The sequence below is a fragment of the Grus americana genome, chromosome 5 (assembly GCF_028858705.1).
Source record: "Grus americana isolate bGruAme1 chromosome 5, bGruAme1.mat, whole genome shotgun sequence".
Lineage (NCBI taxonomy): Eukaryota > Metazoa > Chordata > Aves > Gruiformes > Gruidae > Grus > Grus americana.
In genome coordinates this window covers 3,240,487-3,254,076 of record NC_072856.1, presented here as the reverse complement: position 1 = coordinate 3,254,076, position 13,590 = coordinate 3,240,487, and the positions used below count along the sequence as shown (strand labels likewise).

Here is a 13,590-nt window from a genome sequence, read left to right as displayed (position 1 = left end):
GCAGTTACTAGCACCCACACAAAAGCAGTGGGGAGTCTTTTCTGTATACCAACTTGAAGGATATATCTAACCTCTCTGAAACATCTAAACAAGTTTAGGAATCCCATTCCACAGTACAGGTTAAAAGATTATGATTTTCAGGAAAACGTACCAAGAAAACTAGATTAATAGAATACGTGTCAGATTCTAGAGTTTTCATTTGCTTTTTCAGATTTGGAGATGATAGCAAAGATTTATTTACATAGGTTGTGACTGCAAATGAAGCTATTTCTTCAGAAAACGAGAAATTTTGGGTGGGGAGGAGGAACAAGTAGGAAGAGAGGGTAAGGTTTTTGCTCATGAAGCATGCAATTATCAGATGTCAAGCAACTTCCTTGTAACCTCTGGACAGACTTGCGGTTCATGAAACACAACTGGCAGGTGAACTTAGCTTTTCAGCATCCCACAAATTGATTGCCAGTCTCAGAATAAGAAAAAGAAAACTAGCAATAAATAAATAAAAATCCCATGTACACACACATGCAACTCCGCATTATAGTATTTCTCCTACTTGAAACGTGCTTATACCTCCACAAAAAAAAGAAAAAAAAATTCCAGGTATTAGATTAGTTCTGCTGAGGCACTAAACCATAGGAATTTGTCAGTTAATTCTCCACTATGTAAAACAACTCCTCTGTTTTCCTTCACCTGTAATTTTGCAGGTTTGTAGCAACATCCCACAATTAAAAGAAATTGTATTTTCTCCCCTAAAATACCAGACGCAAGTACTGTTTTTCATATAGCTCCATTCCGGCAACCAGGTTTCCATAGTATCAAGAGACTAAAAAAAGCTAACAGGCTTCAGAGAAATTAATTTTAATAGAATGTCTTCTGGAAATCTCCAAACTATACCTTAAAAACGGCATTTATTTATACGCTGTTATTAGTCTTAATACCTAACCTCAACACTTAAGAGCTAGAAATGGAAGAGTTGTATTATTCTTGTATTATTTGAACAGTGGATGGACAGACGTCTGCAAGCGTGAGGACTATCCATAGATGTGCTTTCTGTGAAACACCGGATGGCCAAGGGAGCTGGATGCCACTGGATGGCTTCTAGGTGGCCAGGAACTGGCTATACATAATAAGCAGCTTATCTTTAGACAAATTTGCTATTTTTAGAGGATTTTGTAGTAGGAAGTCAGGGAAATATTGGTTTTCATATTCGCAAGAAGTCAAAAAGCTCCCTGTGGATAGCTCCACGCTCCACACACGGTCCCACGAGCTTCGGCAGAATCCCTCAGAATGGAAATGTTAGCAAACTTCTCCTAAAAACCCTGTGGCATCTAGGTCAAAATGCCTTAAAAGTGATAATGCAGAACTGAATGGACACACAGCTAGTTCTGACTGTTCATCATCACCAAAATTCCTTCCAAATGCTCCTCTCAAAAAAGCATAAAAATCAATTCTCAGTGTCAAATTGGTAGTTGTTACATTTCTGGGAAATCAGATAAATACCACCATTTTCTCTTGCACCCTGGGATTACAAGCCCAGTATACAGCTCCTGTAGAATCAAGGCTAAAGGAAAACGCTTCCCAGTTTTGCATGTCTGACAACAGCAAAGTGATTTCATTTTTGTCCGCTTTTCAGTCTCATTTTAAAGCGTATTATTTGCTTAGGCTTGAATAACTGAGCTCTTGCAAGAACCAAATTCTTTTTTTGTCTGCCCATTTCCGTCTATGCTGAAAAGGTAACAGTCTTATTAATGTATTTTTAGAATTAAACAAGACTGGTCCATCTTTTTTATGATCTCACTGAGCACATTTGGAATACCATCACTTCCTAATGGTTGGAGGATGCATTTAAACAGATAAAAAGAACAAGCCAAAATAGTTGTCATTTTTTCTACAGTGCTTTTGTGCAGATCCAAAGCACTTTGAAGGCACAATAATTTCACTCAGCTGCCATCACCCACTAAAAACATAAATTAAGAAAAAAAAAAAAAACACCTCAAACTCAAACCCTCGCTCACTGAGTTTAAGTGGAAAGAAAGCAAAATACTTTTCCATCAAGTGAAAAATTAATCTGCTTGGTCAGAGACTGCACAGACACACCAGACTGTTCAACATTTGTACCAGAGCTGCTCTTTTTCCAAGACCCCATCGTCCCACTTCTCCAACCCATGTGTAGTTACCCCTAAGCAGAATTTCTAAATCAAAACAAGAAAAAAGTTTCCTTTGGACTCCGACATTTCATTTTAAGAATTGTCAGGGGTACGCTTGTGCTTAATAGACATCGCATTCAGATGTCACCAAGAGGATTATGACTAACTGGTAAACAGAAATTACCTTTTTCCTCTAACGGTTGATTTGAATCAAACTATGCATGAATTAAATATTCAGATTTAAAAATACTGATGCCCAAGCTAGATGTGCAAGATCTGCTGTACCTCAGACTTGCAGGTTAGTGTGAGCCTTGCTACCCTTACAAAAACCACGTACATACACACACACAGACACACACACACAAACTTTCAGTATACATTACAGATATAGAAACTTTCAGAAAACAACAGCACAAAATTGCAATGTGATGAAGACACTAACAAAGCCTCAGTTTATGTCTGAGAGAGGGAAAATATCATAGGCCCCATGTAGCTGCCTGAAAAAAAATATATTTAGATTTATATCTGATGGCAGAAGCTAGTGAAGTTCACACCAGAAATAAGAGAAGAGTCAGCCACAGGGTAATTAATGAAGATTACCTAGGGATGGGAAGGTTTCTCTGTTGCTAAAAGGATTTATATCAGTAGCAGATGGCTTTGTAAAACCACTAATTCATCCAGCCATTGCATACAAATGTAAGACATAACATTGCTATGCTTGCCCAAAATATTCACACTGACTATAGTCTAAGTTATAACAATAAAGTTGCAAGCTTGCTTTCCAGATCAGTTTTGAAGTTTGTATGAAGTGTTTACTGGAATAAAACAAAAATCTAACCTATTGCTAAATATGAATATAAAGCTACTTGTGTGCGTATGTGTGTAGTTTTTAAAAAAATATTCCAGCTATTTTAAATGTCTCCCTAAATGCTTATTGCTGCTTCCTACACACAGTCAGAGGACATATATCTTTATCTAATACAATGATAAAATAACACTGTCTCTAATAAAATTATGTCCATTTTCCACCTATCACTACTTAAAGGAAAGTTTGTACTAGTAAATTCTATAAGCTCGTGAGGATAAAGAAATACAGGCAGTGACACTACAGGCCATTGTGCATGTTTTAGTACAAGTACCAACTGAACTGTTCTGCAGCAAAATGATGAGATTTCCTCTATCACCGTCCCTGGTTTTGATCCTCAAATCAAACCTTGAATTTTGCCTTTTTCTTTTTCCTTTTTCTTTTTTTTTTTTTTTTAAATGGATAATACAGTGGTTTTATCTAGGTTACATTTTAACTGGAATGTAAATAAGCAGCCATCCTATTCTGAAGACAATAATGTTTCAATTTATCTGGAAAAATAAGTGATTTTATGGCACAATAATGCAAACTGCAATGCCTCATTTAGAGAACAAATGCATTATTCTGGTAAAGTATTGCAGAAGTAGTTTCACTTTCTAAGTATTGATATTACATCATTATTGGTTTATATGAGATATGCTCTGTGGCAGATGAAAAATCCCCACACATCACATCACGCAACACCTGCAAAACAGCTGCACACTCATGGTACAAAAATAACTAATAGTTAATAATTTATTAAGATATATCCTACTATACTAAAACAACCAAAAGACTGTTCTACGTTAAAAAAAAAAAAACCAAAAAAACAACCCTCTTCCACTTGAATAGATCTCTTTAAATAAAGATGGCTATACTTGTATACATCATCAAAGCAAATCTCAAAAGAAAACACAACCCAAAAGCCCAAGAATTGTTGAAGTCATGTTGTAAGGCAGCACTCTGCCCAGGACTATTCAAGGGTTCCTCTGTTTATGCTTAGTTTGACTACTACGCTAAACAAAGATAACGAAGGGTTAGCCACGTAAAGATTATTTATAAAGAAGAGATTTAGAATCAGAGCTAATATATTTCTTTCTTGCAAATATTTCAAGTAACAAATCAAATCAGCTTGCAGTTCGATTTTTTTTTCTGATTAAGCATTTACAAACTTGAACAGGTATACTATAGAAATGCAGTCACTCTGATGATTTCACAATGACCTACAATGGCTTTAGATTTGGTACATAAATTAATGATGGTTGTAGGTTTTTAAATCCCCTTCTAATGGAAATTGTAATTTTTAGGTTGGATAGCACTTACACTAATATGTTGCTTTACTTTTATTTGTCTTTCAAATTGGGCTGATACCAAGATTCAAGGAAATATCCACCAAAAATGTGAAAAATAGCAAATAGGGCAGTTATAACAACCAAGTTGTAACTGGTGCTATTGCTTTAACAGTTAGAACAACCTCTCTCAGTTATAACAACCAAGCCATAGCCATACTCCATTTCTGATTGTTATCAAAGCTAAGAAAAATCACGTGAATCGGTAACCGTGGAATTACTTATGAGAATCCACATATAATGACAGCTGTCTCTAGCTAACTGTTTCAGCTCTAAAATTACTCATGCACTTTTCCAATGCATGTTATTTGTGCTTCATCCAGAAAAGTCACTACGTACATTACAATTTTTATATGACTGGGTTTGAAGCAAGGAGAAAAAACATATATTGTTAGAAATTTCAGTGAAGAGTCTGTGAACACTATTTCCACAGGTAAGTTTAACATGAAGCTCTGGAGTCTCATGTTAAAATTAATTGTACAGGTTGGATAAATCAGTATCACGTGGCTTTTCAGAAAAACTGCAAACTTGATAAAAATTCAGTCAGATGAAACTGTGCCAGCCTGTTCCAGCTAATTTCTATTCTGTTTACCTGCTGAAGGAAGACAACATCTTTTCTTCCTTTTCTGTATAGATCTTTTATTTGTTCTGCTCAACATGCATCATCTTCGATGGTGAACTACTTTAGTAGTACGCTCAGTAGCTGTTATTGAAGTTTTACCCCCTTCAGAAGATCCAGAGACTGTAATTACACATGAAGAAATGATGCCTTCTCTTCACCTACCCTGATGCTTCCGAAAAAAAAGGATCTATCTTCCTGTCAAACCTGTCTTTCCATAATAAGGAGTAAGGGAAAAGGTTCCCCTTATCTCCATGACCCCAGGCCACCGAAGCTCCTCGAGCAAGAGCGAACCATCTGCTCTCCCTTGCATTTCGCCCTCTGCCAAACTGGACTCTCACTTCCCTAAAGCCTGACGCTTGCTGCAAGTGTTATAAATGGGACTAATTAGTATCCTAGTTGCCCATTAACTCTTTTATTATTCATGTGACATTTATGATAAATCCCTTATATTACTTACAAATGGTTGAGGTGGCACTTACACACAGCAGCATAAACTTTAGAGTCATGGGAGAAATCATTTAATAAGACAGACTAACTACACCAGCTATGATCACCACTCGCTGCGATGTATGGTACAGTTAACTCTTCTCGGTTCAACACAAGAAATAAAATAGCTTGGCATTCCTAGAAATGCAGGTGGACCAGTCGTTTAAATTTCAACAGTAGTGTCTTCAGCATCAGTGTAAATATCTTCAAAGATGGCTTTCTATAGCCAGAGAGCATTGTGCATTGCACGTGTAGTTCATCAAATAGAAAAAACCCTTCCTTTCTCCAACATAAAAGTCTTTAACAGCGGCAAAGTTGTGATTTCTAAGGATTACCATATCCTCTTAGTTAAGTTGCAAAATTCAGAACAGAATAACCCCGATGAACATAAATTACACAGAAATGGATTTGATTTGCATGTAACAACTGCTTCTTTCAGAATTAATCACAAATATGCTGGACTGTGTATAATATGGATTAATGTCCTGATTCAGCAATCTATGTGCATGTTTAACTGCTCTTCTAAGCTAAGGCTAGGAGTAAATTGTCTGGACAATTAATTATAATTCTTCCTTCATTTGCCAGAAAACCAGTAAAGCTTTGTGTAGAATCAGTGATCCAAGACTTCTTGCATCCCTTTAGAGATCTTAAAAAAAATCCATATGCATAGTTATCATTCTGTAATCCTCTTCATTAAATTACACGTTATTCACCATCAAATCTATCTGTGAAATCAGCCAGTACAGACTATTCATACTCCCTAGAGATTAAAAGCCTAACAAGAAATCCACTTCTAAAAATAAAGCATTATTTTAAATAACACCTAACGTCAATAATCACAGTTTTCAAAGCATCCTTGCACAGAGTGCGTACCAGTACAATTTGTAAGCTGTTGTTTAATAGTTTGCTAAATGCTTATTCTTAAGTAAATAAACTATAAGAAAAATGTACTTTGAAGGCACAGAAAAAAATGCGCATCTATTTACTTTTGAAGTCCGCAAAGCCTGTTCTTTCATTGTTACAATGTGAAGCAGCAGTGCAACTATTTAAATTCAATCACCATGGGAGTTCAATGCACACAACACATAAAAGCTGCATATTACAGCCTCTCCCCAACAGAAAGGCCAGATCTGCAGAAATAAATGTTGTAGCACCAGTAAATACTTTAACAAAACACATATGCGCCTGAAGAAGAAAAAATAAATAAAATAAAATCAATAGATCTTACAGACAAGACTTGGTCGATCCATCCTGAAAGATCTATTTTCAAATACCTAGTTTCACAGAATCACAGCATCGCTTTGTTGGTCATGGAAAGGTTGTGGGGGGAAGAGGAAGAAAATCCCAAATCATGATTTTTGTTGCAAACTGCCCAGTAACACTAAAAAGGAGTACCAACTATTTCAACAAAACCTAAAATACCAACCAAAAATCCTCCAAAATACAAGAAGTGAAGATATTTTTGGCATGAATGATAAGCGTATTTAAAAATACCCCTTTTATAAAGTAATTTATATTGCAATAACATCCATTGCTTATTTTTTGTATGATTGTGTTTACAGTGCACTGTTGGAAATGCTTAATTTCAAGCCAAAGTAATTGCTTTATTCTCCATGGTTTCTAAACAGCACTGGACCATTGATGTTTCTGATTGCAGAAATGGTTGCATAAAAAGTCATTAATTTTGGTGACTCTGTAAAAATATTTGGAAGACCACAGAATTGATAGCCTACAATAAACATAGAAATTAATCTAGATTGCAATCCAATAATTCAAAGAAGAATAAAAGCTCCCAATTTTCTCTGACAGTGTATTCCCAAACAGCAAAAAGAACAAATAGAAAATTCCCAGCCAACCTGAACACTGTTCTTTTTAACTGCTTTCCTAAATGCTGCATGTGATTTTAAAATAGATAAAGCGAAGTACATTATTGGTGTCAGTCCACTGAACTTGCTATTCGGGAACATCACACACTTTTTCCAAAGTCAATTCTGCAAAGGGAACATCACTCTTTCCCCAACTGAGAATCAAATTTCAGGATCTCCTACCTCGATCAAAAAGTCTCCAGTTCTCAGGCCAGCTTGCCATGCTACTCCCCCTTCATCCACAGATTCCAAGTACTGCAAAGCAGGAAAGGCTGGAGTTGGGGTGAATTCTTCAATTGGTGTGTCAGCTTTAAAAATAAATACCACATTAAAAAAAGAAAGTTATGGAGTGCTTGCAAATACCACTTGACTAAAGGCCTAATATTGGCCATTCAAACTGATGGTTAAAAAATGGTGGGTGCTAAAATAAGAGGACTCTGCCTCGGAGGATATCAAGATGCTGGGAACAGAGTGCAATCTCTCTGCAATAGCAATCCACAGGTCTTCAATTCAGAGAGAAAAATGCATGCTTCTTTACTGACACAAACCGAATCAAGCTGTACGAGGCAATAGCTGGATTCTGAGTATTCCAGGATATTCAGCATTAGTTCAAGTAACCCTTTTGTATGCCTAGCAAAATGCTTGTAACTCTGGCAACATCCAGCTAAAAATGAATTAGGCGCTGTAGCCAGAAGAGAGCATCCGGCCGAACTGGGGGGATGGGGTGGGGGGGAAAGGATGAAAAAGATCAAACTGAATTTTTCTTCTAGATTAAAATGTGTATTACAAAGACGACAAGAGAAGAAATCACTTTTTAGGAAAGGAGGCACAGCAGGCCCTGTAACAGCCCTCTCCCTCTCTCTGTCACGTACACGTAGAAGCAGAAAAGTCCTTGGGTCTTTCACCTGACGTGCCCTCACTGTTACAGAGAAAATCTGGGGACAATTGTTGGGCTTACGCAGAGGGAGTAACCTCTGCTCGATGCACAGACAACTCATGCCAATGGGTTAGCTAAAAGGCAGTGCTATTGGTTTTTCCAGTACAACTCCAAAAATTTTTATTTAGCTAAAATTAGAACAGCTTTCACAGCGCTGAAAATCTACGGAGGCACTGATTTAGGGGTGGGGGAACGGGGAGAGCAAAAATGAAGTCCCAAGAATGAAGATATGGAATAATTTTCATGCTCAAGCAAGGCAAGGGACAACCCATGTAAAATGAGGGGGAGCAAGAGATGGGACATACCATCATATATTTTTTTTTTTAAATACAAAAGGAGCAAACTGGACTGAAAGTTAAAGAGCAAAGCATTAAATAGAATGCTTTTTTTAACTCTTAAGGATGCCATTATTATAGATTTTAGTCTACAGAAAAGTAACATGCAGTTTAACATATGAACAGCTTTTAAAATGAGCACACTACAGGCCATGCAACATACGTGCAGCTTCTGAAGATATAAAAAAAGATCATATTTTCATACTAAAACTGCACCAATGTCACCTTGCAGAAGATCCACACCTATTTTAAACAAAACATCACTCTCTTGTCTATTTCTATTCATAGACCTATTTAAGTAGACTGACATTTGAAATAAAGAAGCAGGTTTTATAAGGAAAGCAGGTTTCCCGTAGTTAGGTAAACTGCATAACAAAACAGATTAATGACAACATATTACATATACCAACACAATAAAAATACAGGCAAAACTTTCTCCCCCCAAAACGATTACACAGTGCTTCTCCTATGTAAAAATGCAAACTGCTTCAGAGAGAAGCCACTAAAATCCATCTGAGTAGTATAGCATACAGAGAATCCTGTTGTCTAGCAACCAAGTGCACCAAGAATAATTCCTGCTTATATTCAGAGATGTATAAATTTCTTCATGCCAGTGCACATCACACACACACACACAAGCACATACCTTTTGCCCCTCTGAGCACAAATCCAAATCCTTCATTGTCTTTTTTCTGCAGGACCACTGCCTTTTCTTCTATTATGCAGTCACTGTAGAGAGAATTCCGAGGATAGCGACCATTATTACATCCCTTCATCACCACTGTAGTAGCTGCTCCTCCAGTGTGCAGGTTCATCATCATCACAGCCCGTTAATCAAATAATATTGCAGTAACCAAGCATGGGAAAATATAGAACAAATAGTAGCGAGGGGAAGACAAAGACTAAGCTTAATGATAAAAGAGAACATGACAAAGCAACTTAAAAGGAATAAAAAAGGCAGAGAGGAAAAAGAAAGAAGAAGAAATCATGCATGGTGGTTTGTGTTCTATATGAATGACTGAATGAACATGTGATCATGTAATCTGTGGGCTAGCTAGGACTCTAAAAGGAAAAAAAGTAAGTGAACTGAACGACAGTATCATTAATAAACTCCTCAATCGTGGATGTACCAGATGCATCTTCTAGTGAAGCCAAAATGAAACCAACCAGAAGAAAAATGAGGCAGCATTTTAAATTTAAAGATAATAAATTATGATTTTATATTAGCTAACTAAAAGGCACAAATATATTCTGAAAGCTATGCCTTGCATCAAAAGCCCTTTTTCAATCCTATTGAATGTTGCATGCTGCAAGAATCCCACATGATCATCTGACAGCCTACAATGCTAACAACGTGCAGCTGCCTTGGCGTCATCAAGCACAAATTTCCACAGCATCAAGAATCTGCATAATTGAAATAGTAACAAGGCATGCACAATCAGGAAAACACATTTCTAAGGAATATTTCCCATCTTCTGATAAACAATTAATGTTATAAAACAAGGAGATGCTGTAAAGGACTATTTATGTAAGCAGTATGTCCTTAAAGAGAAAGTAGCCTTAGGAATCTTACTGTCATTGGCTAAGAAAAAAGTAGACGGTGGATGAAGAAAATGCATAAAATCCACATTAAAATGGGACCTTTCAGCTACAGAGAACGATCTGTGAAAGCCTTAAGTTGTTTAGTGCCTTTCATTAAACATTAGGTTACCAAAAATCAGCTCAAAGTAAAAAAAAAAAAAAAAAAAAAAGATTTTGAATGCTCTTTTTAGGTATAAAACCATTACACAGCACAAGTTGCAAGACATTCTTCCAAATAAAGACAGTGTCAGGGGTTAAGTAGTCGTGAATTGTAAGCACTGCAAAACACGTTGCTAGGTTGGCTTTAAAATACCTACAAAACTATTTAAGACAGAAAGAAGTACAAGCAAGTTTTCTTTTCTTAATTTTTTACTAGCCAACTATTGTTACCACTGGTCTTGTACAGAATCTAGTCACTAAAGCATTCAATACAATAAGAGACCGGATCTGCTTCAGTGCCATTAATGATCCAGAAGGGGAGGAGGAAACTAATTAAAGAAAAATTGGCGTGACCTTTTTATTTAAAGCTCTGAGCAAAGACAAGGCTGATGATATCAGGACCAATGGACAGCCTCCAAACTCCAGATCTTTCATGTATCACACACTATCCTTTTGGTGACTTTCCAACTCTTAACTGAGGGATGCAACTTCATGTTACTGCTAAAGTGATGATGTAATTATGTCTTCCAAACTACAAAGTATTTAAACACCACTGAACGGAATAACACGTGAATTAAAGCTACCACAATGGTGACTTTCTGAGCAACAGATGACCCTGTAAGTATCGACGGCTTTTGAATACTCTCACCTTACTAATATTTACTGTACAATTCAGACACTACCTTTTCTTACAATTAATACCCCTGCTATGGAAAGGAAATAATAAGAAAATGTGTATTTCTTGAGAAAGCCAAACACAGGCATACGGGGTGGGATGGAATATGCAACCCGGTAGCCCATACTGTAGCACCGAAGCCCTCCACCAGTGTCCTAATGTTCCAGAAACTGACTGAACCTACAAGCACACTGGCTTATTTTCTTCATTTCACCACTCACATTTCCAAGGTGGGGCTCCATACTTACCCACTGAAGAGTCAACAGTAAAGCTGTCTCCAGCCTTTTTCTTAATACACGGTCGAATTAAGGAAACCCATTTCCTTCAAGTTTCCTTGTAAACGATCAATAGCCTAATAAAAGTTAGAAGGCTACTTCTGAGAACCTAATCATAGAAAGTGTTCCAAAGAACAACTCTCCTCTACCCAAATCCCACTCTCATTTCAATTCATTAATATAAAGAATTCAGAAGCCTATTAGCTAGGTACCTCATCAAACCTCGCTCTGATTCTTTCATTTCTGTTGACAAAACCAAACAAATTCATAATATCACTCCTTAAAAAGCTGAAGACTGAGGTTCCAAAAGCAGCGCTCGGAAAACTCAGGATCAATTCACCTAATCAACATTAGGCATCTACATCTAAAAAGAAGGCATCTAAGGTCCTTTCACAGTCAGCTCATGAAATGAACACACATCTTCAAATTATGCTCTCTTCATCCTAATATAGAGGTCTATGACTGTTCAGATTAAAAGTATGAAAACCACCTATGATCATCTTTTCACGTACAGCATGTTTATTGCATAAACTACCCAGTTTTATACTTCAATTTAGACATTGAAAGTGGGAATGCTAAATTGCCAAAATTTTATGAAGTTTTGTGTTCTACACGCAACGAGGAAGGGAAAGGGAAGAAGCGGCACAACATGAACTTTTTGGTAACAAAATATACAAACTGATCTCTATAACTTGACAAATACAGCTTACTAATATGCTGTTTCAGTCATGTACTACATAAGGAAAACTCCATCACAGCCTGTAAAGCAAAAATGCAGGTTTGAAAAAATCAGATGTGTAGCCATTTCTTCTCATTTACGTGCTAGGAGAAGGGGAGCTGCAATAATCTTATGGCATGAGCAGTTTAAAGTTGTTTAAAGCAATCATAGAAAGCAAATTGATTCTCTCCACACACCCCAGAGCTGCAGAGCTAAGAACTAGCACCAGGAAAAGGATGGAAAACAAACACGCACACACAAATGAACCGAACTCGCAACCTCCACCTCCCAGCAAACTCACTTTGCATCCCCAAGAGAAGGGGGCAGAAGAGGGGAAAAGAAGTTTAACCTCAGACTGTTTGCAGTATTGCTTTTCATTTACTTTGCCACGACAGGGTTCTCTTGTCTCAGTGTCAGACTGGACCTCTTCACCGAAGACATGCTGAAGGTCTGTTCACAGTCTACCTGGTCTTGGCAGGCAAAGCGGTGCCAAATGTAAAAGTAGGTCAAAATTTCTCACAATGAGCCGCCTTGGCAGCATTTCTTTGATCCTGAAGGTGTTGTAAATACTTAGCAACAGAATGCATATAGGGTATAGCTACCAGTGACAAATAAAGCGACATTACATTACAAGCCTGTTCAGAGGTCTGAGCGCAAGCAAGAGGAAGAGGCATTTCTTCACAGATGCTTTGTCTGGCTCTAGATGAGGCTGAACAGTCCCTGCTATCTGCGATGCACCGAATTTCAATAGGTAAGATCCTTAAAGTCCATTTCTGACCCATCTCAAACTGAAATTAAACAGAGTCCATTTCAGAGACGAGTTTTCAGAATATTACTAGTTCCATATTATAGTAATAAAATGAGTAATTTTAAAATCAATAGCTCATTACTTAAATAGGGCGCACATTACTTTGACTTTGGGCTGTATAAGTCCAAGATTCATTGCATACAAAGTTAAATGCAAAATACATTCTATCAAGCGCAGAATATTTCTGCACAAAGTACAATCTTAAATGTAAAAACTTCAGGCCAAAAAAAAAAGTCAATCTAAATATCACTTTTACTCTATGCAGACACTAAATATTAGAAAACATACTTGTTCATCGGTTCACGTAGCTTCTCTAACACTTTAAGGATCAAGAATTTTGCAGAGCTGTTAAAGAGTTTCTGTCATTTTACAGACTCAACAATGGAGAAAGGAAATAAAGGGATTTAGTCATGGCAGACAGACACCTGAGATTTGAACCCAGCACTGTTATGTTCAACTTAATAACCATCATTTGAGTAGACTTTTCAAGACAGCAAGAATTTCTACTTTCCTAATAGCCCATTAAGACAATAATTGAGGAAGGAAGTAAAATTGTCAAATCCTTCATAAAGACCTTTATGAAGAAACTAAGGTTGAAGCACAGGTTCCTGATGGAGGCAACCCATGAAACCTAGCTTCCATTTCACAACTGGAATAACTACACCCCATTTTAAAGCATGACTTACTCCAAAAGTTAAAATACTAAATTACAGAGATGGAAACTATCAGAACCATAGAATATGTTTAGGCAAGTTTGCATTGCATATATCATTGCTGATCTCAATCTGAAA

General features: G+C 36.9%; 1 protein-coding gene across 5 annotated transcripts in view; it reads right to left on the bottom strand.

Annotated features, from left to right (window-relative positions):
• SHANK2 (SH3 and multiple ankyrin repeat domains 2) overlaps nt 1-13,590 on the bottom strand; it is a 359,705-nt gene that overhangs the window by 128,512 nt on the left and 217,603 nt on the right. For all 5 annotated transcript variants that reach the window (XM_054827796.1, XM_054827797.1, XM_054827799.1 and 2 more), the window contains 2 exons: nt 9,229-9,311; nt 7,494-7,618 (listed from right to left, as the gene is read on the bottom strand). In XM_054827796.1, coding sequence (XP_054683771.1) covers nt 7,494-7,618; nt 9,229-9,311 — 208 coding nt within the window. The remainder of the gene's footprint in view (nt 1-7,493; nt 7,619-9,228; nt 9,312-13,590) is intronic.